This window comes from Morus notabilis, unplaced genomic scaffold (assembly GCF_000414095.1).
Source record: "Morus notabilis unplaced genomic scaffold, ASM41409v2 Scaffold99, whole genome shotgun sequence".
NCBI classification, from domain to species: domain Eukaryota; kingdom Viridiplantae; phylum Streptophyta; class Magnoliopsida; order Rosales; family Moraceae; genus Morus; species Morus notabilis.
Genome location: NW_010362482.1, coordinates 1,419,047 through 1,444,250, shown reverse-complemented (window position 1 = coordinate 1,444,250; position 25,204 = coordinate 1,419,047). Strand labels below are relative to the sequence as shown.

The 25,204-nt window shown below is 34.1% G+C and overlaps 6 protein-coding genes across 7 annotated transcripts; 2 read left to right on the top strand and 4 right to left on the bottom strand.

Moving 5' to 3' along the window:
- Window positions 1–2,933: 2,933 nt before the first annotated feature.
- Window positions 2,934–5,850, bottom strand: LOC21410362 (probable polygalacturonase At1g80170). Its single transcript, XM_024168253.1, has 9 exons — window positions 5,605–5,850; window positions 4,980–5,108; window positions 4,676–4,846; window positions 4,565–4,585; window positions 4,258–4,465; window positions 4,047–4,128; window positions 3,752–3,860; window positions 3,519–3,635; window positions 2,934–3,360 (listed from the first exon to the last, which is right to left on the bottom strand). Exons 1-9 carry the CDS (start codon window positions 5,848–5,850, stop codon window positions 3,055–3,057), a joined length of 1,389 nt encoding a protein of 462 aa, XP_024024021.1. The 3' UTR covers window positions 2,934–3,054.
- Window positions 5,851–6,451: 601 nt separating this feature from the next.
- On the bottom strand, window positions 6,452–8,476 carry LOC21410361 (pentatricopeptide repeat-containing protein At4g32430, mitochondrial). Its single transcript, XM_010102139.1, has one exon. The coding sequence runs from the start codon at window positions 8,474–8,476 to the stop codon at window positions 6,452–6,454; it is 2,025 nt and encodes a 674-aa protein (XP_010100441.1).
- A 631-nt stretch (window positions 8,477–9,107) lies between these two features.
- Window positions 9,108–11,937, bottom strand: LOC21410360 (pyrrolidone-carboxylate peptidase). Its single transcript, XM_010102138.2, has 5 exons — window positions 11,855–11,937; window positions 11,324–11,638; window positions 9,969–10,073; window positions 9,723–9,770; window positions 9,108–9,595 (listed from the first exon to the last, which is right to left on the bottom strand). The coding sequence occupies exons 2-5, from the start codon at window positions 11,573–11,575 to the stop codon at window positions 9,356–9,358; spliced, it is 645 nt and encodes a 214-aa protein (XP_010100440.1). The 5' UTR covers window positions 11,576–11,638; window positions 11,855–11,937; the 3' UTR covers window positions 9,108–9,355.
- A 2,517-nt stretch (window positions 11,938–14,454) lies between these two features.
- On the top strand, window positions 14,455–15,301 carry LOC21410359 (cytochrome b-c1 complex subunit 8). Its single transcript, XM_024168255.1, has 2 exons — window positions 14,455–14,822; window positions 15,011–15,301. Exons 1-2 carry the CDS (start codon window positions 14,653–14,655, stop codon window positions 15,057–15,059), a joined length of 219 nt encoding a protein of 72 aa, XP_024024023.1. The 5' UTR covers window positions 14,455–14,652; the 3' UTR covers window positions 15,060–15,301.
- A 2,209-nt stretch (window positions 15,302–17,510) lies between these two features.
- Window positions 17,511–20,526, top strand: LOC21410358 (RNA-binding protein 48). Of its 2 annotated transcripts, XR_002902526.1 has the most exons (10): window positions 17,511–17,599; window positions 17,768–17,852; window positions 18,009–18,092; window positions 18,394–18,474; window positions 18,559–18,698; window positions 18,837–18,948; window positions 19,049–19,118; window positions 19,668–19,730; window positions 19,813–19,953; window positions 20,140–20,526. XR_002902526.1 is itself a non-coding variant. In XM_024168124.1 (9 exons), exons 2-9 carry the CDS (start codon window positions 17,791–17,793, stop codon window positions 19,891–19,893), a joined length of 693 nt encoding a protein of 230 aa, XP_024023892.1. In that variant the 5' UTR covers window positions 17,511–17,599; window positions 17,768–17,790; the 3' UTR covers window positions 19,894–20,026. The 2 variants fall into 2 exon arrangements, 1 of the variants encoding a protein (XP_024023892.1); XM_024168124.1 differs by lacking the exon at window positions 20,140–20,526 and having other exon boundaries at window positions 19,813–20,026.
- A 213-nt stretch (window positions 20,527–20,739) lies between these two features.
- On the bottom strand, window positions 20,740–24,241 carry LOC21410357 (E3 ubiquitin-protein ligase BOI). The gene is made up of 5 exons (XM_024168123.1): window positions 24,101–24,241; window positions 23,929–23,988; window positions 22,445–22,616; window positions 21,693–22,054; window positions 20,740–21,547 (listed from the first exon to the last, which is right to left on the bottom strand). Exons 3-5 carry the CDS (start codon window positions 22,548–22,550, stop codon window positions 20,996–20,998), a joined length of 1,020 nt encoding a protein of 339 aa, XP_024023891.1. The 5' UTR covers window positions 22,551–22,616; window positions 23,929–23,988; window positions 24,101–24,241; the 3' UTR covers window positions 20,740–20,995.
- Window positions 24,242–25,204: the final 963 nt, after the last annotated feature.

The following is a 25,204-nucleotide window of genomic DNA, read 5'->3' as shown; positions in this document are numbered from 1 at the left end:
TTGTAAGCATAGGGGTCACGGATCATTCTCGAATTTGGAGCTAAAAAAAAGGTAGTAATTTTGCATTAAAATTATATTCACAAAGAACAACACATATCTGATCTGAAGCTTCCCCCTATTGGGTGGGGTATATATGATTGTTACTTGTTTTTCTTCAGAGCTGCTCATGATGTTAATTGTTATGTTGTGGTGGTATGGTGCACGTGAATTTCCAATTGGGAAAAAAAAAAAAAAAAAAAACCAATTGCCGTTTAAGAAAAAAAAAAAAGTTAAAAGGGAGTGAGACCTCTTAAAAAACTCATAAGTAGAACACTTTATTTTGACTGTTGAATAAAGTTTTCAACGGACATATCTGTGCAGATTCGTATTAAAATTTTATAGCACACTACATAAAACTGTTCACTCTACAAATCTGATAAAATAATCTAACAGTTAAAACGAGCTATACTATTTCAGGGGTGAATGAAGCCTAAAAATAGATATTTGCATCCAAAACATGACTCTTAAATTTTGAAGGACAAAAGTGCTTTTGTCCCCACCTTGCTTGTTTGCATTCCATGACCCTTAATTCGTGGCCTACATTTCTCAAAAAATCACGGATCACTTCGAGACTCTAAAGTTCTGCCTCATTCTGGTTTCTCTGAGGTCAAGATCTCAGGCTACTTTTTCTCTATTTGCTTCTTCTTCTTCTTCATGATCTAACTTTGCCTAATAATAATATGAATTAATGTGCAAGAACTGTTTCCTTCTTCTAAATTATTTGCTGCAACAATATTCATAATTACCCAATTTGACTTGTAATAAGAAACTTGTCCTTCTCCTAAGCTATATTTCTTGATCCAATGACAAAAGCATGACGTTTTTCTAAGCTGTTTCTAATTGTACACCAATTTCAACAGTGTATAATAAACTATAAAACATTTTTTTTTTTCTAAAAGCTTGAATCAGGCCAATTTGTTTTTGTCATGTAAAGACATATAATGCACAACACATTGTTGTTTTGTAAGCTTGTCTTAGGTGGCAGCCACTCGTGACTTTTTGCCTGTGCAGTTCTTCAAGGCATGTGTTGCTTTCTATGTTTTTATATTTTACAATCTTTTCTATATTTTTTAGCCTCTACTATCTATGTAAGCTATAAAACATATGAGATATATTGTAGTATAAATTTGTTGTATTCAATGTCCAAAATCTGTTTTGTTTTTTTTTTATTATAAAGTTTTTTTAATGTAGAATAGCCAGCTAAGACACCCTGTCCTCTGAAATGGGAGTTTCTTATTCATTGGTGTCTACAAATTTTTTGGGATGGACATAAGTTAGGAGTGACAGCCAAATGAATAAATTGAAAAAAAAAAAAAAAAATCTGATTAAAAACACACACACCACTAAACCTACAAAAATGGTTATACTTATCTGTATTGGGCCTTTGCCATCCACATTTGAAATTTTCATTTTTTTTTGTCTTTCTCATTCCTCTTTATCCATTCTCATCTCAACTCTCAAGTGTAGATAGTAATGTAATGTCCATTTTGGAGGGGCACATTTTGGAACATCTTTCCATTGGATCCTTTTTTCTCTTCCTTCTCATTCAATAGAAAATCAACAAGTATCTAGTTTATTTATTTATTCACTTATAAATAATTGGAAATTGCATTGGCATTTCTAACCAAGTAATGGGTAAATATGAGTACAATTAGAAGGGACAATTTCTTGTTTGTATCACATCTTCAAAATTACCAGCAAGTAAAAAAAAAAAAAAAAGAAAGAAAAAAACAAAAACAGTTTCTAATAGTTTCTTTTTTCCATCACAATATAGATGGAGAGCCACAAACAAGCATAAGACAACCAAAATCAAATCCTCTTTCTAAAATAATTCCAATGGACCACACCACCACGTTGTGTTGGCGTGAACAAGACTGTTGGCGACATATGCACATATATATTTTGTCACTTCTTGCAAAGAAAAGCAGTCCAACAGAGACCTTTTTCTTTTATTTTCTTTTTGGTAAAGGGTTGTGTCGTTGTGGGGTTCCAAAAGTTCAGTAGGAACTCTTTAACAAATACACACTGTGGTTCTTTATACACACAGTACTGTATTGCTTCTGAAAAGTGGTGAGACCTGCATGTAAATTTATGAATAAGCAGATGGTTAAGGATTTTGTTGACTTGACAGGAATTTCATAGTGGTAGTTGTCACTACAAAAGAGGAGAGAGAGAGAGAGAGAGAGAGAGTTGCATAAACATTTACATTGCCATATTTTCTCCTTTTAAATTCTATCTTTGAAGGCATTGAAATTGATGAGTGTTTGACTGTTACAATAAGAAATGTTAGTGAACATGTTCATTTATCCTAAGTAGTTATGATCAGCATATAACCAAAAAGTAATTATATTACTAATACAATAAAAGGGACAAATAGTAGAGAAATCGTACTATATGATTTTTTACTTTTTATTTTTTAAAATTCAGTTTATTGGGCAGGGTGTGAAATTTTAAAATTTATTCACTATTTAAGAATCCAATGTGCAATGATTTTAGTAGTGGACCTTGGCTTGAAGGCAAAAGATTCGGTTCGCCATTTGGGAAGTTGTGACTGAACTTACAGAGTTTGTTATGGACCTTCCCTGATTGTAACAAAATTGGGTCAACTTTGGAACAGACTCTTTAGTTAGACCCTTTTTGTGGGTATAGCCAAGATCACCAAAAACTAGCTCATCTTGGCCCAACTTTTACTTCATTAGTAATTGTTGTCAAGTTTGACATGAAACGCCATGAACAAGCCACAAAAGGCATTCTCATGACTTAAAATGTATTCACGCATTTCATTAAAATCAATATATATTGTTACACATTTGGTTACAACTTTCTATAACTTAAATCCACCTCAATTTTCAGTACATAACTACAACCGTAATTTCCCATAAAAATTTTGCTTGGCCACCTTAAACCTCCTCAGAAACCTTTACTAGAGAGCACTCTACAGCTCACTTACCCTATTTGGTATGCTATATGAATCAATTATTTATGTTTGTATATGCCTATAAGGCGGCAAAAGCATCAAAGTTCGGTGTGGATTATATCCTGTCTTTCAGGCTCAGCATCGACTGTTTGGCGAATTGGTATGGAGTTCTTGTCTTGGGAGCTGAGGCAGTCAGCTGAAGGATGAACAGTCCCATATCCAAAGCCTTGAGCAGAGTTGCAATAGGTCTCCACTGTCCCATCTTTCTTCTCTAAGTTGATGTTGGTCAGGACTATGTTGCTGCATGGGACAGCGTCGCTGCAGGAGAATTTCATTGCCTTTTCGCTCTTTGTAGTTCCGCTTATATTCTTGTATATAATCTGAGTTATGTTCACTGCCGATGTCTGGCAAATCAAGAAGATTAAAAAACCGTTTCAGAATTCAAACTTTTGACTTGGTGGTTCTTTGATAGCTCATTACATTTTAAAAGTTTGGTTAGGATTTGGAACTTTTGATAAATGCTAGAGATCTCAAAGATGGTAGAAAGGAACTTGGAGGATACCTGGTTTTCGCAACTTTTTGGAGAATCACAGTAGAACTGATCAATGATAATGGGGTTGGCTACATCTTCCATCTTCACGTTTTGGAAACGTACACCTTGAACATAACCCGAGCCTCCCTGAAACAGAACACCCCCGAGAATGAAAAGGAACAAAAGTGAGTAAGATTTCATGTCTGTAAGAAAACTAACCACATTACTATAAGAAAAATGTGTTCATGTAATAGTAGTAGAACCTGCCAAGTCTTGATCCTGAGGCCATTAGTAGTTTCTCTAATAACTGCTGTGTCCAAGACCACTCGAGTAACTACGCCTACTGAATTGTCCTTCCCAAGACTTCCAATGCTGTGTCATCCAATTTGGCACCGAAACATTAGTGAAAGTTAAAAACTTCAATTCCATTTGTTTATTTGAGTGTGTTTGGGTGCGTGGAATCTTTCTCTTTCTTTCATTCTTCGTTTTTTTTTTTTTTTTTTTGGAAGGTAACCTGCCAAATGCAGAATTCAGCAACATTTTTAAAGTAGATGATACCTTATTCCATGTCCTGGTCCACAATAAATTCTCTTCATCTTGATATTGAAGCTAGCATTGACAATTGAGACGCAATCATCCCCTGATAAAATAATACGCAAAATCACCAAGAAACTCAAGGAGTCAGTATGCTGATTAAGGTTATGTAGTATGGAAAAAAGAAAAAAAAAATTAAAATCTGATTCTAAGGATATGGATATGGTTCATGAACCTGTTCCGATTTTGCTATCTTCGATAATCACATTTGTTGATTGAGTGATATGGATCCCATCAGTGTTGGGACTGTCTCCCGGAGATGAGACTTTTACTCCAGTAACCCGAACGGAATCACATCGAGAAATCACAAAAGTCATCTGTTGGCTGTTCTGGATAGTGAGGCCTTTCACCTTTACAGATCTGCTTGAATCTATAGTAAATGCCTGCAACAAAACTCCCAAGAAAACACTTCACTATCAACTCATTTCATCACTCAATCTATATACGAAATAGGTTTAAGGATATAGGTTAAAGATCCTTACACTTGGTGCCCCTCTGCAAGGCTGTAAAAAAAGGAAAGAGAGCTAATGTTAATATTCATTTGTTGATACTTTGAATACAAAGAATGAAATGTAAGTAAGCATTTTAGTTACATTTGTCTTGTTCTTCTTGCAGGATGACGCCCACCATTTGCTACCCGACCCATCGATAACTCCGTGCCCTTGGAAAAGGACTGCCTCCAGTTTGGAGAAGTCAAGCCACAGCCGTGAAAACTTTGGATTCCAGTTACTAGGTTCATCTGGTGCCACTATTGTTCCTTCAATCTGTCACATTAACAAAATCAAATTACTATAATCACTACCATAGGAAGAGGATGGTTTGTATAAAAGTTGTATTGTGAAATGCATCTAATTGATTTAAATGTCAAATTTGGAAGTGAATTGTTTTGCATATTACCTGAACAGTTAATCCTCCCGCACATGGCCCCTGGAATTTTGTGGCATTGACTAGATAGCTGCGACCTTGAGGTACTAGAAGAACTGCTTGTGGCGTGGAGCAGGCAGTATCCCATGCTTTTTGGAAGGCCTGATATCAATCACATTATAGAAGAATAAAGGTAAATCATTGTGTGCCCTTTTCAAAAAGGAATGATTAAATAAAGTAAGCTATAGTGTCAAAACAGTTGGCTCGGTTAAACATCACTTTTAATTATTTCTTTATGTCATTGTCACGTCATTAATTATCACAAGTAATTATCATAATAGAATGAACTATCATGACTATCGGTAATTATTATAATTATTAGAAGAATCGAACATGATAGTGACAAAAAAAGAAATAATCAAAGCTAATGCTGTTCTTGAAATACTATTTTTAAGTGCTTTTAAAAATATTAAACCCTTTTTAGAGTTGGAAAGTTTGGACCTTAGGCTAAAGCATCAACTATTCTTGCATTATCAGTCATGTTTTACTATTAATCCAATAGCCTCGTTTTTTGTCAAGTTAGTATCTATCTAAAGATAAACAACTGAATCACATTCAAACAAAACATAATATCAAATATAAAGAAATAGTAGTTCACCTGGGTATCATCAGAAATTCCATCTCCAGCAGCACCAAAGCTGTCTACGTTCACAAGAACCTTTCCACCACGTTCACTTTTCCACGGCGGGATATCAAAAAAGTTGAAATCATTATCTTCTTCTTCTATGTCAAAGCTTTCTTCTAGCTCATCAAGCATGCCAATGTCGTCACGCACCTTTTTTCCTGCAACTCCATAAGACGCTATCAACAGACCAAGAAATGAAAGCACGAACAATTTATCCATTTTTTTTTCTGTTTCTTCAGGCTTCTTTGCTAGATTGGTTGATTGATTTGTATAAAATCCAATGTAAAATGGGTTATAATTTATACATGCAGATTAGTTTTGGAAATGAAGGGGTTTGTGGACTATATAGCTTGGCTTGAAAGTAGATAAAGATGTTACAGTTTTCTACATGCCCACCCTTAAAGTACAAGGAAATATTTTTTAAGTTCGTTGCTTTACTCTTCAACCAGTGAAACAAAAATGCACCAGCAACAGTGTTCATGGGTCCTGCCTATGGTCCTCTTTCTCTAGGAGAAAAAAATGCAAGTTGCAACAGTTTCTAGATAATGTGTTTCACGTATTGTAAAATAAAATATTGGTGCAACATACAAAGATGCCATGTAAGAAAATAATAATAATAAAGTTGTCATCAACATCTGACAAAATCAAAAAAGGTCACTAGATTAGTTAGACCAAAAAGTGGCAAAAGAAATGCAGATCATTTTTTTTTTCACTGCATGCACGCCAAATTCTTCGCAAAAAATACAAACCTAAAAAGATAAAAGTAAAAAATAGAAAGGAGAATTGTTTCTGAAGTAAAGCTATGCACAAGAAGCTAACATTAACGATAACTGCTTGTCTCAATCAAACTGTGACCAATCTCTCTTGTCACCTTCCTTGCAACTGCAAGCTCTCTAATTTGCAATGAAGTTGAAAACTCCTCGAATTCAGAATAAAAGCTTGAGACTTGTAAATAAATTGCAGGATTCTCCGGCTCAAGCTCCAACAAGACTTCGGCTGCTCGTCTTCCCAGAGTTTCATTTTTGTGCATCCTGCAACTCCGCAGTAATGAGCTCCACATCGTGGCGTCTCCTCTTCCTGGTGCCTGCTCAAGTAACTTTTTGGCTTCTTCTAACAAGCCCGCGCGGCCTAAAAGATCGACCATACATGAATAATGCTGTCGATCTGGAGAAACCCCATATGAGCTTTTCAGTGCATCAAAAAGCACTTTTCCTTCTCTAACCAGCCCAGAATGGTTGCAGCCCGTTAACACACACAAGAATGTGACCTTATCGGGTTTTAGACCCTTTCGGATCATTGCATGAAACAAATCAAGACTTTCCCTTCCCATTCCATTCTGGGCATATCCATTGATGATCGATGTAAAACATTTGACGTTTGGTGAAGAAAGATTTTCAAAAACCTGACGCGAGAGCTTGATGTAACCATGTTTTGAATACGCGTCAATCAGTGAACATGAAACCGCAATATCAGATTCAAGTCCAGATTTTACTGCACGGGAGTGCAGTAATTTGAAACTGGATGAGCTCGCGAGAGAAGAGATTGATAAGGCTTTCAGGGTTGTCGAGAGAGTCACTTCGTCGAGCCCAATTCCTTCATCAACCATCAAACCAAACATCTCAACCACATCTCCAATAAAACCGCAATGCAACAAAGATGTCATTAAAGAGTTGCAACACTCCAGAGTTCTTTCTTCAGCACTTTCATATACGGCCACGGATCCCTCAACGTCACCGCATTTTCCATACACGTTTATTAAGGCGGATTGGATATGAACACTCTCACACTCAAATCCTGATTTCACGGCATGACAGTGTATCTGCTTCCCAAGTTCAATATTTTTGGTCCCGCTAGCAAAATTCAGTAGTCCTACAAGTGAACGAATTGACGGTCTGTTACCCCAAAACCGCATCGCAGAAAACAGTTCAAGAGCATCAAGCAGTAACCCGTTATTCGCATACACCCAGACAATCGAATTCCACGAAATCACATCCTTCGGAGGTATAGCTTCAAAGGCTTTCCTTGCATCAGTAAACCTATCACAAGCAGAGTAAAAATCAACAAGGGCATTGGCTACAAATATATTCATCTCTACTAATCCGACCTTAATAGCATGACAATGCAACTGCTTTCCTTCATCAAAAGATCTTCCATTACTACATCCACCAATTAAATAACTAAAAGTAACCCCATTTGGCTCCAAACCGTCCCATTTCATCCTAGCAAACAATCCCACCATCTCGCCCACTCGAACCTGCAGGTCACTAAACCCGCGTAATATCAAATTCCATGTCGCTAAATTTCTCTCAGGCATTTCGTCAGACAAATTCAAAGCTAAGTTGAAGAGTTCCATACTCATATAGAGATTAATTAGACTACTTCCGACGAACATATTCGTGCTAAATCCAAGACAAACAGCCCTGCAGTGAACTTGAATCCCTTCCTTGTAAAACCTTGCATCGGCACAAACACCTAAGACCAAAGACAATGTCGACGCGCTTTCTCGAATTCCTTGTGAAACCATTTCTGCATAGAACTTAAGAGCCATTCTTGGATGCCCATATCGGCGGTGCCCGGAAATTAGCAAGTTATAGGTGACAACGTCACAAAGCGGCATTTCATCGAACAACTTAAGTGCGTGATCAAGATTTCCGGCTTTGATCAAACTGTCTATGTTCCGATTCTTGGCATAAACTCTGTCATTGGCGTTCTCTTCACAGTAAGATTCTAACCTCAGAGACGAGGTTGTTAAAGCTATAGGTGCAGAGTTCGTTATGTTCCGTACAAACAGCAGAAATCTAGTACATTTTCTTACCAAAGTGCCTTTGTGAGGTAAAATTGACATATGAGAGAAAAACATTTGCAATAACTTCCAAACGAGAAACTGTCTAGTTTCAAGTTTCAACCAACTTTTACTGTCTGTTACTTTTTTATTATTTTTTTTCCTGTGTTTGGATAAAGAATACCAACTTAAGTTGTACGAATTCCGTTTCTATTATTCAATTTTGTTCCCCCTTTCCTTTTCTGGGACATGTCAAAATAATAATAATTAATTGATCAAAAACTAATAATAATAATAATAATAATAATAATAATTAAAGGCCTCACTTTTAAAGGTCTAAATTTAACAATAACATCTGGTTTTGCACGCAAATAGTGTGCTTTCGCTTGTAGAGAATGCAAGTTTTTTGCTTTAAGACATTTTGTAATGCAATCTTAACAAAACAAGAGAAAAACATTCAAAGTCTTTGCTTAGCTTCCGAAATTTCACATAAAATAAAATGAAGAAATCACAATCTGAAATTTTGGTTCATTCATCCTCTTTATTATGCAAAAAAGTTCTTTAAATAGCAAAAAGTAAAGGGAAAAAAAAGATAGAGGAAGAGCTGCCACATAGGAAGTGCTCAAACCAACTTTTAATTATTTCTGCGCAAATAAATCCAAAATTATGCAAAAAAAAAAAAAAAAACGTCTAATATTTTGCTTCATTCATCCTCTTTATTCACCATTCTTTAAAGCTGAATGTGATTGATTAAAAAACCCCAAAAGGAACTTTAGAAGAAACAAACTGCAGTAAATCCTTCCATCAGTTTCTTTCCCCGACAAAAAAACCAAACAGCAATCCACAAGTTTAATCTTACAATTAAATTGATATTCACACGGCGGATTTACATTTTAAGCATGTGATGGTCATGAAAACTCAAAACCATTTGGATAGATAGCATTAACATGTAGCACCTATGGCCTCCAACAGGGCAACTGCAAAACGCATCTGGGTTTCTCCATCAATTCTTGAAAAGAGAGGAACATGGACGAACAAGGATTTATGACCATTCTGTTCAGCAAACCGAAGAGATTGGTAATACACGTAATTGCACACGAAGCGTCCCGCATCATCTGATATCGTCGCATCATATCCTTTCTTCTTCAAGAACTTATGGATCGCCTCGACAGAGCAACAAGTCTTTGTCGAGAACATGTTGGCATTGAAAAGTTAGCAAACATAAAAGCGTTGAATTGAAAGAGGGAGAGAATTCCGAGATGGCAACCCTCCATCCACAGCTTAATGCTCGGAAGAGAAAATAAAATACCTTTCTGATATTCGAAGTTCCCCCGTCCTCGGGGACTATCTGAGCTTGCTGGGAAAATAAGAACACAGAGAATATGAGCAAAGCAAAAAAAAAGAAAAAAAAAGATTAGGCAGCAAAAACCTAAGATTTTTCCAGTGACACTTTTTTCCAAATGTAGTACACTAATCATCAACAAACTGAAAATAAAAAATATCCTAAAGCCATATAACATAGATTAGTTAAGTTACAATGATGACGCGCATCTACCTGAGGTTTCCATCCTAACTCATCTGGACAACGGAAAGCTGCTTCATTTACTGCCTGCCGCTCTATGGCGAACTTTGTTGCCCCGCTATTCACTCCCAAGTGAAGCTGAAGAAACAATGAAAGTAAAGGCTTTTAGACCACCAAAAAGCTCAACTCAGAAAACACCGGAGGTAGTCACTAACATATGCTTCTCCATAACAAACATCTACGATGTTTTCTACCAACTATCCCAACATCATCAAAAACGTCCTTGGATATCATTGTTTAGAACTTTTGTCTTCAAAAAATCAAGGCAACAAAAACTTAGCAATAAAATAAATAAAACAAGCGATTGCATTATGTACTTATCTTCAGGAGATTTTTTTTTTTTTTTTTTCTTCTGGAGATTTTTTTTTTTTTTTGCTACTGATCTTCAGGCAAACTAGCTAATATATGATATAGGAAATACAGTGGAGTGGTCAAAACGTACTATGAAAATGCTGATGATCCGTTTAAAGTTCAGTAGAAGTCGCGTTAAGCTACCAAACAAACAATTATCAAACATGTTTTGAAATTCCCAGAGGTCTCACAAGTCCGATTCTCCAGAGATTCCAAAGTCAGCCTAACCATCATTTTATCATTTTATTGTCAATACATTCAAAGAATTCCCTTTAAATCTCCACAAAACCATCTAGTTACCCATATCCCAACCCTAAATATTCACACATCCGGTAAATCAAATACCTACATTTCCATCACAAACTTAAAAAAGAAAAAAAAAATCCTAATTTGCACAACTTGAAAAATGAAATGAAAGTCATGTCAAACATGGTCATAACACCAAGCATCCGTTTGTTTCATAAAAGACTGTAAGTTGTATATGTAAGAGAAAAATATTGTAATAAATAAAGTTAAATTTAAATTTTTATAAGAGAAAATACTGTAATAATAGAATTTGACTTGTGAAAAGAACAAGACCACATCTATCTATCATTGTCAAAACATCCAAAGAATCCCTCTAACTCCTCCCAAAATCACCTAGGACCTGTTTGTTTCATATACTCAAACTCAAATAATTGATTCTGCTACAGTGTTTTTCTCTCACGAAAGATTTAAATTTCAAACTTCAGAATCAAGAATCAGAGTATACATTCCAAATGGGTCCCTAGTTCCTAATATCCCAACTCCAGATATTGATAAATTAAGAACCCGTTTAATTCGCTGATTTGAGTTTTTAATTCGAATTGATATGTGATTTTATGTGAAAATTTTTTACTGTCATCGCACACTAAATAATAATAATAATAACAAATAAAATAATAAATAAATAAATAACATTAAATTGCACAACTTGAAAAATGAAGACTGATACAGACCCAGACAACTTGCTCATTGGACTTGGCGATTCCGGCTTCCATTGTGTTGTAAAGAACAGGCAAAGCGCCATGACCAGCAGTTTCAAGAACAGTGCAACTCCCAAGAGTAACACCAACAGGAAGAAGCCCTTTGCTTTCCACAAAGGCCTTGAGATTATTAACAATGGTTTCCGTCGGATTCTCAGGAACTCCTTGGAACTTCTTGAACCCAGTCACGTTAATCACCACTGCCTTTGGCCCTTCAGATCCCATTTCCCCGTTTTCCACTCGAATACAGTTCCCTATTTTCGATTTTTTTTCCTTTTTTTATTTTGGCTGTGCAAGTCCCAAAAAATTAAAATTAACCATTGATTTGAGTAGAAAAAAGCTTCGAAAATGAAAGCCTTAATAAATTCGGATGTTTCATTGATTCGTGCAGATTAATTCAAAGTAAAAAAAAAAAAAAAAGTCATGATTTTTCTTAGACGAAATAAAAGATATGGAAATCCCTAGGTGTGAATTGTAGTGGAGAACAAAAATGGAAGAGAATACCTCGGAATTCACGCACGTTCGACAGTGGAAGGAAGAAGAATAAACTTGGCTGCCTGCTGGATCTGCCTGCCTCTGTCTTGGCCTTTTCAATTGGCTGCTCAAGGGAGCTAATTAATTAATTAATTATTTATTTATTTACTATTTAGTCCTTAATATAATACGGAAAAAGCTATCTTTTTGCCCTTTTTGCGGCGGGGGCGTTAAATTAAAGCGTCATACTCATCCTATTTATTTATTTGTTTATTTTTGCAATGATTGAATTTTAAATGCTTTGATAAATAGATTAATTACAAGTAGACTTTTTTTCTTTTATTATTAGAAGCATTTTTCATTGAATTGAATTTGACATTGATTTTTTTTTTTTCGTTATAATAGCTAACATTGAATTATGTGTGACGACCTTTAATTGAAGCAACATTGAATTAGTCGTCATATAAAAAAACAATAAAACTGTCATTTAGAACAAAAAATTGAATAGCATTGAAATGTGATAGTTGGGTACAATAAGGGGCGATTATGTATTATAAATTACCAAAAAAACAAAAAGAAAAATCCACTTGATTATATAGATACATTTCTTAGAAAAATAAAAGGTAAGAGCTATTCATCTTCTGAATTTTTTACAAAGTGATAATTTGGCTTGCTTGGCAGTTTTAATTCCTTACCTTAAACTTAACATAGAATTTAAAATTTAATTGAGGTAGTTACGTACCAATAGTTTAAAAACTTGAAATTTTACAAAAAATGTCATATGATATGAAAAGTATTATGAAATTCAAGGGATATTGTTGTGTTATATAATTGTTTTATAAAAATTTCAAAGTTATAGTGTCACACTCATGTGATTAGTTTCATTAACTTTTGTAGACATGAATCAAAACTTTAAAAAAGATTTAGGGTTCATTTGAAAGGTATACTCAAGTCGTAATTCTTAATTTTAACGTTTAAAATTTAAATTTTTTATAAGATGAAAACTATAACAGAATTAATAATTTGAATTTGTGTGTATAAAACAAACATGCTCTTAGTTCACAAGTTAATAGGGCAGAAAAATGGACCAAATACGACATCTTAACAGTACAACTTCATGACTAATAATGTCAAAAAATCCTAATTTCCAAGAACATCAATGTTAATGATTGTTTATCACTTTAATAAAGACTCGTTTTGCACAAATAAGTTAGTTCTTTTTTTTTTTTTTGCTGAAAAGTTAGGTCTATAATTCTTAATCAATCACATATTTACTCGTTAATTGTCTTGTTTTTCTTGAATTTACCACTTGATATATTTGTAAGAAATTCGACTATTTCTTGAGCCATGATCCTAAATTTTGTTATGTAAAAATCAAAATATTCTACTTGTGTGCAGAAGTTTTAGGGATTGTCCTCTTTTTTCTTTTTTTCTTTTTTTTTTTTTTTTGTGTGTGTGGTTTTGTTTTTTTTTTTTTTTTTTTCGGCTAGAGAACCATGGAATGTTCTCTTGTTATTTGTTAACAGGAGATAAACTCCTCTTGAAAAGAGCAAGTATTTGTTAAATTAAGATAAAATTGATGTCTTGACTCCTCTCACCGAGACCACTGGTAATTCACAAATACAAATCTTTGATGCGAAGTTTTCTTATCTTGGAGGTGGGAATTTTATTAATATTTATTGGTAATTCATAGAGTATAAAATTTAAGATGAATACTTAGAGGAATGTTTTTTTTTTCCCCCTTTTTGGAAAGAGAGGGAATGTACCTTACTACGTAATTTCTTTCATTTATTAAATATACGCTTTTGTCTACTTTGTTTCGCCAGAAATAAATTAGTTTGCAGGCTGTTCCACTTCTCAACGGGACGACATTTTTTTGGCAGTGGGTTGGGAACAATGAAAAAATGATGAAATTCTTATTTGATATGACTAGATAAAAAGAAAATGTGTTATTGTATAATTTGGGTGCGTTTATTAAACAATTAAAGAATGTGATAAGAAAAATAATAAGATTGAAAATATAAAATAATAAAATTAAAAGTTATTAATTTTTTTAAATATTTATTTAACTATTAAATAGTGTAATCAAAAACAAATTTTCTTATGTTAACTAGAATTAGAAATAGAAATATTGTGAATATAATTATTAAAATATCTCTTTACATAATTAGATAATAATTAACTGTATAGTAATTTATTAAGTAGTTTCTCCAGTGTTTCAGAGAAAATAGATTATTGACAGTTTTTTATTTTAAGTCATTAAATTTATATTAAAATATGTTTATTTTTCATATTTTTTTATTTCATGTGATTTTAATTAAATTTAACAGTAAAAAATTAAAACTATCGATAAGATGAATAATAAGAAAAACTCTTTATTTATTAATGGTAAATAAGTCAAAGAATAATCTTTGATACGTATTGATAAGTTAAATTTTTTTAATTATTAAATTTATATATATTTTAATTTTTATATAATTTTATATAAATTTAACAATTAAAATACTTGATATATCAATACGTTACCGCACTAAAAATAATTTTCACAGGAACCAATACTAAAAACGTTACTTGGCACAGCGTTTTCCTGTCAAAAACAGAACAGAAGCCAGTACCAATAGTAGCACCTTTTTTTTTTTTCTTTTTTCTTTTTTCTTTTTTAAGGGAAGCCAGTAGTAGTTTCCGGAATTCCAAGTTAGGACCATACCCGCGAGCGAAAAGATAATACCCAAATTCCGAACAAACATTGAAGTGGCGTAGGATTCTTCTTTCCCAAAATCTCTGCAAAGTAGTCCGAAGCAATTCTCAATCGGAAGAAGAAGAAGAAAATGGGGAAGCAACCGGTGAGAATGAAGGCGGTGGTGTACGCGCTGTCGCCGTTCCAGCAGAAGGTGATGTCGGGCCTCTGGAAGGACCTTCCCGGCAAGATCCACCACAAGATCTCCGAGAACTGGATCAACGCCGTCCTCCTCGTCACCCCTCTTGTTGGCACCTACACGTACCTAAACTTCCCTCCCCCCCTTTTTTTTTGGCTAGGTTTTGCAGATTGATACTTTCTGTTAATAGTTACTTAATTTGATAGTTACTTTCCTTTAGAATCGATTTCTTCGCATTTGGTAATGCAAAGTTTGATTCTTGAAGAAATTAGTGCAAAAAATCGTTTCTCTGTCTGTGTTTTTCATGCAGGTATGTCCAGATTTACCAGGAGAAAGAGAAGTTGGCGCATAGGTACTGAAGGCTTGGTTTCACTTTCAGCGGAATGTAGCTCAGACTTTCTCTTATGTAGCTGCAACTTTGTGTGCCATTATAGATTATCTTACTGGTTTCTTTCCTTTCTTTTTTTTTTTTTTTGGTTACATAGACCATGATTTTGCCTATTTTCCACTAGATATGAGTTAAGTAACCAAATTGGAATAATGTCTGAATGTGGATGTTTTTGTAATAAATATTTAGGTTTCCCTATCGTTGGATAATTTGATAAAATGATGGTCGCCTCTATATCAATTGAGCATGTGAAATATGGAATATCATGTGTAAGTTCTATGAAGATGATAATTATTCATGCGTTCAAATTATCGTTTAAACTTTTTTTTGTTATAGTATTTTTTTCTCATAAAATTTAAATTTTTGTTTAAAATTTTCTGTTCAAATGTTTGAACTAAACGAGACCTATATCAACTTTTCAAAAAAAAAAAAAAAAAAAAAGTCTCATTTTTCTTGAAGTTGATATAGGTCTCAACTTCCTAAACCAAAAATGGGCAGAATAACCAAGGATGGACCCCTTCAAGCCAATTGTAGCCGCGATGTTTGGTGGCTCGAAGGTTTAGCGTTTGGGCTTTGTAAATGTGACTAATTTTCAACGTGGAAAAAGTGGATAATAAATAGAAGGTAGTAGAAACATCAGGTTGAAAAAAAAAAAAAAACATTAATGTTTTACCAATCCATCCCTCAATTTAAACAGGCCTTAAAAAAGAGACATACAATTTGTCCTTAATCAACTATACACAGAGAAATGAGACAAATACTAAGTCTAATTGTCACAGACCGACTGTTTTGACCATTTTGTAGGCGGGCCGGGCCACCCCTCGCGGCTAGCAAGTCAGCCTAAGCGTTGCAAGAAGTAAAAATCAGCCTCTAGGATGGCGGCCAGAGGGAGAGGGTGACACGGCTGCCGGCGGGAGTGGGTGGCACTTTTTACTCTTTACAATTAATTAATATTTTTTTGCGTCAATTAATTCTAAGGGTCAAGTAAGTTCTGTAATTTTTTCAATATATATGGAATTCTATCTATAAACAGTATAGATATGTTTTTAAGAAACGACAAGGTTTTTATGAGTCGTTTCTTGTTTATACCTTGGAAAGCGACATGTCTACATTGTCACAACAGTTTCATGTCGTTTAAGTAGAAACAATATATTTATGATTTTTTTGTCGTGTATATAGGAATAAACAAGACGTGGTATGAATTATAAATTTTGCTAGCATATTAAATATTGAAAAACAATGTCGAATTTCCAGCAAAATTTGCTTTACTTAATTTTGGCGACCACATAAGTTTTCTTATCTTAGATTTTGGAAAAGACTTTCTTGTGGCAAACAGTTTGATGTTGTTTAAGCAAAAATTCAAAAAAAAAAAAAAAAGAAAAAAAAAAAAGAAGAAGAAACAAAGAAACAAAAGTAGGACATATCTTGTGTTCAAAATTTTTCTGTCGTTTATAGGAGTAGATGATATGTCGTTCAGTCTATAATTTTTCGTTTCTGAAAAACGCACCCCCGTTCGTATTCTATAACTTTTTGTCGTTTAAGATTTGCTTCTAAAGGTATGTTGTCGCTTATGTGGACATACGATATAGAGTTAATCTTTAAGCACAATTCTGTCAAATAACAAAATAAGAAAAAATGGAGAATCTCCAGAGACGACTAATATTTTATTTTCTATGAAAATTCAAGATATATTATAATTTATTCACATTTAAAAAATATGTTGTACAGGTACTAAATATGCTATTTAGTGTATTTTTCAAAAAAAAAAAAACTATTTATTTTGAGAGGAAAAAACAAAAAATTGTGGGCGCGTTTGGAACTCGTTCTAAAATGATTTTATTTTTTGTATAAAAATGAAAATGAAAACGTTTTCAATCTCAAACAGAAATTATTTTTAAAAATGCGTTTTATAGTTTTATCAATAGATTATTTTCAGTATAAAAAACCCATTAATGTCTCTATCTCTTTCTCTCTGCTCGAGAGAGGAGAAAACAAAAATAAAAAATGAAAAACGATTAAAAGTCATTTTTTATTTTTCTCTTATTTTACACTAAACTAAAAAATCGTTTTTATTTTCGTTTTTTGTCTTTATTGCGCCAAACGTCGTTTTAGAAACATTTTTATTTTTATTTTTTTTAAAAAACGTAAAAAATAAAAACGGGATCAATTCTAAACACGACGTGTGTTCCTTCAATCTTCATCCTTGTTTTAGAGACTAACAAAAAGGGGAAATACATATACTTTCCTTGTCTATTTTATTTTTGTTTTAATTTTATGTTCTACATTTTTTTTTATTTTAAACTGTTATCTTCTTAACTTAAGTATCAAAAAAAAAAAAGGAAAAAAAAAAAGAATCTAAAAATATTAAAATTATTTTTAAGTACTTTGTCATTCCATTGGCGCACTCTTCTAGCTCCTCAAAAATTATAGATGAACGACGACGTCTGATTGAATTAAAACGAATAAATCACGAGGAGAGTCTCCGACGGAAACCACCGCCACTTTTCACCGGTCAGTATTTCATCTGTTTTTTTTTTTCGTAGTTTTCTTCTTCCTTTCTTTCTTCAAACATACAATTTATTCTTACTCGAACTCAATCTCCAAGGATTCTTAATTCTTAATACAGTTGTTTAATTTTCTAGTTCCACTCTTGAAAATGTTTCTCGTTCTAACGATCAGGTAATTGCTTTCTAAATCCTTAAATGCCTCGATATAAAGATGAGCCTCCAGCTGTTCGCGTTTACACTGTCTGCGATGAATCCAGGTCTCTCTATCTCTCTGTTCCCTCACACTTCCAAATCTGAAAATTTGTTTCGATCCCGAATCCCGATGACCTAATTTCTTTTGAAATTAATCGAAATTATCAAATTTAAAACAGATTCGGATTTTTTTTTTTCAAGAATTTTCCTTTCCTTCGCAGATATTTAATTGTACGGAACGTTCCGGCGTTAGGATGCGGTGATGAGTTGCTAAGATTATTTTCAACCTATGGAGACGTAGAAGAGTAATTTGCGTTTTAATTTTTTTAATTTTCTAATATAAGGCATCATTTGTTTAGCTAGTTCGAATTACAAAAATTACAAAAATTTTGTCATATTGGCTCTCAAAAAATTCAAAGTTAACTATTGCTTTTCCTAAAAAAAATCAAATTTAACTTTTTCTGTGCAGTATTTTCTCTTATATGAATTCACTTTTTAACTCAACTTCTTGACTCAGACAAGCGAAACAGACGGGAAAAAGTGTCTGGGCTTTTTTTTTTTTTTTTTTTTGTTCTTGTTTTGCTCAGTGGTGTTGTGTGATTTTAGGTGTAAACCAATGGATGCAGAGGACTGTGAGAAATTTACTGACGTTTACTGGATCAAATTTCGTTCGGTCAGCAATGCTAGGTCACTCTGTTATGCTTGTTTTATTGTGTTTGGCGTTAGCTTTCAAAGGCATACTTTTCCAATTAAATGGCTTCTCGATTCCAGGTTCGCAAAGAGAAAATTGGATGAGTACGTTTTCCTTGGCAACCGGTTGAATGTTTCCTATGCACCGCATTTCGAGACCCTCTCCGACACCAAGGAAAAACTAGAATCTAGGAGGAAGGAAGTCTTGGCTAGATCAAACTGTATGTTGTTTTTCTTCGCAGTTTTGATATTACTCTATATCATTGTGATATTCAACATGGAAGTTTTCCTTTTTTGGAGTTACGTGATCTTGTTGAATTATCCGTCAGAAGTGATAGTTGTAATCTCTTTGATATCAGCTGGAAGATCCAAAGATTCTGTTGTTGGAAAGTCTGGTTCTTTGGCTGAGGCTTCTTTCGAAGCAAGCCCTTCACTGGCAGGCCTTCCCCAACAAGTAAACACTGGTAAAAGGTAGTGTGCAGTCAAAGATTTGGCATTTCTATTTCCTCGGTAGAGCCATTTGAAACTACTTCTGTTATGATTTGTGATGGGGCTTTTTTCCCCCCTGTAGGAATAGTGGAGAACGAGAACTTATGTCCCACCTTCGTCATGCTCCAATGACAAGAGTTTCCTCTGACAAGGTAAGTTTGTGTTTTCAACAATAACATCCTGAGCTATTAATCTTTCTCCTGTCAGATTCGGTATTTAGGAGACGTTTGGTTTATGGATTAGAATCATAAGATTAGAATTATAAGATTAGAATCATTTTTTATTTACGTGTATTTTTTGTGAGAGAAAACACTGTAGCGAACCATGAACCATACGAATCTCCCAACCAAACAACCCCAACTTTGAATTTTGGTTGGAAATCGAGGGAAATGACACATTTGTAATTCAGTCCGTACAAATTGGGCTGAGCTGAGTCAGGATATGCGGATTGGATGAAATTCTTTCCTTATTGAGCATCTAGCATGTGAACACTGAAAATGATGGAGAAAAGCATGTTATGCCTAGATTTTGTTCACAAGTTGATCTAAGCATGTGGAAAATATTATCTATTATTAGTTTTGTTTCTTACCTATGTAACGAAGAACCTTTTGATTGCATCAACATCAAAATGTTCTCCTGAAATTTTAGATTGTTGCTCATCATCTCTTAGAACAAAACTAACGAATGGCTGTCTTCTGAAGGAGTACTTCCCGTCTCAATCAATGAATCAGACTGTTAAGTCCGTAAGGGAGAAGCTCAATAAGGTGATAAATTTTAACTGCTTGCTTTTTTCTCCAGAGCGTCTTAATAGACGTTTAACCATAAACTATTTTGTTTGTGTTGTAGACTCAATCAAGTGGTGAGCATATACAACATGGTTCTGCATCCAAGAAACCCCGTTTCGATGATAGAAGAAGAAGAATCTGACACCAACATCTAAAAATTTTGGTTGAATCTCTTATATCACCTTAATTTTGATAAGATGCGGTTAGTAGACTTAGTAGTAGTAGTACCGCTTTACCAGTGATTACATATCATTTCATGTTAGTTGCCCATCTATTTTTGTATCCATTATAATGTAAATTTTTCTTGTCATTTTCGTTAATACAAATTTACTTTTCATTCAATGTGTATTGTCCTCTTCCTTCGATGTGAATCCAATTTTCCGTTCAGGAACTATATCGTGCGGCATCTGCAAGGAAAACATTCTCAAGACGAAAGTACTCTTCAACTGTTGTCTCGAGAATACGTGGATTTTTGGTGTTTTACAAGTCAATGGCGTGTGAAAATTGATGGCTCAAAATTCATATGATTTAGACTTTGACGGTCAAATTTTCAAATTGGATGCCTCTCTGGCTTATTTTGCCCTTAAATCACTCTTTTTTTGATATCATCTGCCCATGGACATGCCATTTTGGATTTCATGACATGTAAAAGAAACCGCCCTTCTATGGTGCCTTCACTTCGGCTGTGTCGGTTGACAAGTTTATCGTAATTTTACTAACTTCAATATTCAAAGTTCCGCAAATATACTGCTCAAATGTACAAATTATTGCATTCTTTTATAATTCACAAGTCTCATAACTTACCCAACTACAACGGTCACAAAATGCACAAATTGCCGTATCCCTAACATGGCGTAGGAAATACTTCTCTCGGCACCATAAAAGCTACCTGTTGTATTAATATGCAAGCAAATAGAAAAGAGAAAACGATTTTGCCTTTTTTTTGAGAAAAAGGAAATAAAGAAAGAAAGATGCAGAAAAAGGAAATAAAGAAAGAAAGATGCACTACGAACTTTTTTGGCTATCCAGGGCTTCTCAACTCAGGGGGTCATCAAGTGAGCTGCGAGTCTGTGAATACAAGAGACCACATTTAAAAGAAAAAGCACACTGTTTTATGAAGACAAACCATTTATTTCTGCTTACATTTTCTTTTCACCTTTAAAAACTCAAGTGACAGGAAATCACAATATCACACAGTAAAAACAGTGCTATAACTTTCCTTTTTTAAGTTATTTGCTTGATAATTAGGACAGATACACTTGGACACTTGCAGTTTTCATGGATTGGCATACAGGGCAAACACCGATAAAGCCATCACAGTCTTTACATAAACACAGATGCCTACAAGGCATCAACAACATGGAGACCTCCTTTGATCTGCATGCTCTGCAAGTCATGTGCTCCTTCAACCCCTGATAATTCTTGGAAGTCGATTTCAAAGCGCCACCGGGAACACTTAATAAATTATTCGGATCAACGTATGAAGCCGCATCGTCGACTTCACTATCTCCAAATCCTTCCTTCCCTTGGTCTGCACCCTGTGAAATTGCCTGCTGGAGGTTGCTCTTTAGAACATTAACCACTGACTCGTTGTATTTTGCTCTATAGTGCCAGCTCTGAGCTTCCATGGCCACCTGCTTTATTCTTTCGACCAGCTCCTTGTTCTTCCGGTTCATGTTCTCAATCTCGACGTCTTTCTCACGAAGTTTCTTGCTGACACCCTTCTCTATAGCAGCAAGGAAAGCCGAAATATGTCTTTGCTTCATATCTCTTACTCCCTTTGCCATGTGCTCCTCCTGTTTGAAGAGTGAGGAAAGATCCATTTTAAGATGCAGAAACCATATCACACAACAAGAAGTTGGAACTTATTTCGAATGTCGAGTAGATTGCCACATAAGGCTCAGAGAGATACGTTGGAGTGTACTCAAAGGGTATTATTACCTGAATTTTCATATACCGATCAAACTCTTCTTTCTGCCGATCGAGTTCGGTTCTTACATTGTCACCAAGGGAGTAGATGATTGAAGGTGCTGCTGTCATGCTTCCACTTGCGGAAGTAACAGATGAATTGCGCTCGTCATCGTCATATGATAACCTCAAACCCGTTGAAACAGGATTTGGATTAGGAATGCTGGCCGAGCGATCAACTTCATCTTGACAGACATTATAGTTCAAGGAAATCTGAAGCTTCTGCTGCCTCGAGATATCATCCATTTCCCTGCTTCGTTTAGTAGGCCGAATCATGGGATTAATATGCTCATTTCCAAAGTAATTTACTGGATCAACACCACATCCATTTGGAACTGCAATATAAATTGCAAATTTGTTATTCTCCGAGTCAAATCCAACTGCAAATAATGCAAGAGAACATTTTGGAGAAAACACGAATTTGACAAAGTGATAAAAACTGAGGAGACATGGAGTAAATCACACAATAAACCTACACATGCAATCTGCTAACTAATAATAGCAAAAGGAAGAAGAATTCCAAGCATGTGCCATTGTAGTAATGACAAAAGGAGAGAAGGATAGACAGCCTAAAGTAGGGGCAGCTAAGTTACTCAATCTGTAGCCCAAACAATCCAGAGCAAAGAAACTGTCATAGTACCATCCAACAAAGCATAAACGCAAACATAAACAAACAGAATTAACAAAACATCCGAATTACATTGCAAAGGCTGAATGGAACTCACCATTTCCGAAGAGCTGCAGCTGATTTGAAGCATTTGTTTGATACGGGAAACGATTTTCATCAAGGAACATAGGAAGCACAGGATTACCATTGTTTCCTCCCAACATTTTTATAGAACAGAAACTAATCTGCCTTTAACTTATGTTGCCTTAAAATAAACCCGTTGGATCCACCTGCGAGATACGAGGGAAGAAAAGAGTCAATCTAATATTCACTGGGAAGAAGCTCATCTACTAAAAACTGTGCCACGACTCAAGATTGGCTTTTCTAAAGTTGAATAGCTTATGAATCAAACTTAGCCAAAACACACACACACACAGACACTCTCAATCCAAATACGATATTGACTTCGCTTAGATTAAAAAAATGCAGAAATTTTCAGCATCATTATTCTATTCATACAAGCTTTCTGTTTTCATAAGTGCGTTCATCAATTGAAATTTCTATAATCAATCATAACAGCAAACATTAATGCCTAGTCTTTTTTCCTCTCCAAGTGCTAATGTAGTTCCAAGCTAAAAATTATGCACATCAATCCACGCGAAAACACGAGATTCTTGCATAAGCATAAACATACACCACAGAAGTCTCAATCTTTTATCTGCCAATGTCATTTATAAATCCAAAAATCCAGAAAATCCAATGATTATTACTAACCTGAGTCAAGACACGCACAAGTTTCAATTTACTTAACTTTTCAAAAAGAAAAAAAAAAGTTTCAATTTTTCTACATCAGCTATGAAACTAAAAAAAAAAAAAAAAAAAAAAAGAAACTCGAACTAATAGAAGATCAGCATGACAAATGATAAACTTAAGCTTTCAAAAAGCCAAATTAAAGTTAGAGGTTACACGCCAGAAACTTGCATTGCCTATAAAAAAAAAAGTTGGTCAAACTGATGAAAAAAGCCAAAAATACATAAAAATTTATCCCAGGTAAATAAAACCCATACGCATATAATCCTTTGACTACATAAAAGAGATGCAAAAGGAAGCTTAATAGATAGAGAGGAAAGAAATGAAGAAAAATAGTTCCTTTGTGAATCAATAGAAAGCCAGAAAATAGATAATTAAAAGAAAAATTTTGATGAAAAACAAGAAATACTTAGAAGGTTAAACAAATCCATATACAAGAATGTAAAGCAAAACTTGAAGGGAATCACTGAAAAAGTCTTCCAAGAAATAGAGGTAAGAGAATCTGTAAAAAAGAAAAGAAGCCCAGGAAGAAACCATCCATTTTGATCAGGTTTCAACAACAAATACTAAAACAAATAGCTATTTTACATCAAATAAGGCAACAAAAAAATCTTTTTTTTATTTTTTTTATTTTTATAAAAACCTTCCTAGAACGCAATCCTCATCTCAACTCATCCAAGATTCCTTCCTATCTCGGCTAGATATAGAATCTTTCCCAAAATCATCCCACAAATTAACAAAAAATAGAAAAAAATTTAAAAAAAGGAAAGAAGAGAAAATAAAACAAGTTACCTCGGAGTAAAAACAGCCCTTTCGATTCAATCTCAAGAAAATCTAGCTCCAACCCAGATCCTGCAATCCCACGCCAACTCCAAAAATCAAAACCCGGAAACCAAAAGAAACGCTTTCGTAGAAGACAATAACAACAGCAACAAAAGATAATTTTTTAATAAAAAAAAGATACCTCGAAAAATACAATGCTTTGTAGATAAGAAAAAAGGGACCGATCATCTAGGACCTCCCGTCACAGCGATGATCCAAATTACCCACCACCACTCAAATGCCAGAAAACCAAAAAAAAAAAAAAAAAGTATCGATTTTTTTTTCCCTTGTGGGTTATAGAGAGAGAAAAATCTGGAAATGGGTAACCAAAGAAGAAGAAGAATGAATGAATTAATAGCAAAGAAAAGAAAAAGGAGAGGAATAGTAAGAGGTGGGAAGAAGAGGTGCGGTGAGAGTGGGAGAAAGAGAGAGAGAGAGAGACAGAGGAGAGAGAAAGAGAGTGGGGGAATTATTAGTGAGTATGAATGAACGAATGAATAAAATCGGTGGTGTGGTATGGTTACACAAACTGATTGCCGTTCTTTCTTCTTTTCTTACTTTCTTTTCTTTTGTTTTGTCTTTTTATTATTTTCTTTCCTTTTTCTCTTGTCCCAAACAAAAAAAAAAATGATAATAATTACAAAATAGAAAGTAGAGAGGCAAAGATAAATATTGTAACATAAAATAGATAAAATAAATGGATATAATGTCCTAATTGGCAACGGAGGAGGGGAACAGTTTGTCTAGAATTCCGCTTACTTTATTATCTCCACCAACCTTTTTTTCTTTCTTTTTTTATTTTATTTTAATGTCTTAAATATTCTTTGGCTAACAATTTTGAAAATTAAAGAATAAATGCTCGAATATTTCATTCCATTTATATTTCCATTTGATTATTACTATTTCTAGTTGACTCCATTGTCAAAATAATACCCCTTGGTTTCGGCCGTCTGTCTCTAAGAGCGTTGGTGATTTGCAAGACTTTCCTTTGAAAAGTAGACATTTTTTATCAGAAGAAAAAAAAAAAAAAAAAAAAAAACGTGTCTTGTCTCATATTTTTCAATCAAAGAAGAAGGGTACGAAAAAACCCCTTCAAATTTCTCCAAATAATAATATCAACACATGATATCAAAAATTAAGAGTAATAATTAATTGTCAAGTCAAGACGTTTTCCATGATCTAATACTCAGGTGAATTATCAATTAGTTTTATTTTTTTATTTTTTATTTTTTCACCTCTCGATATT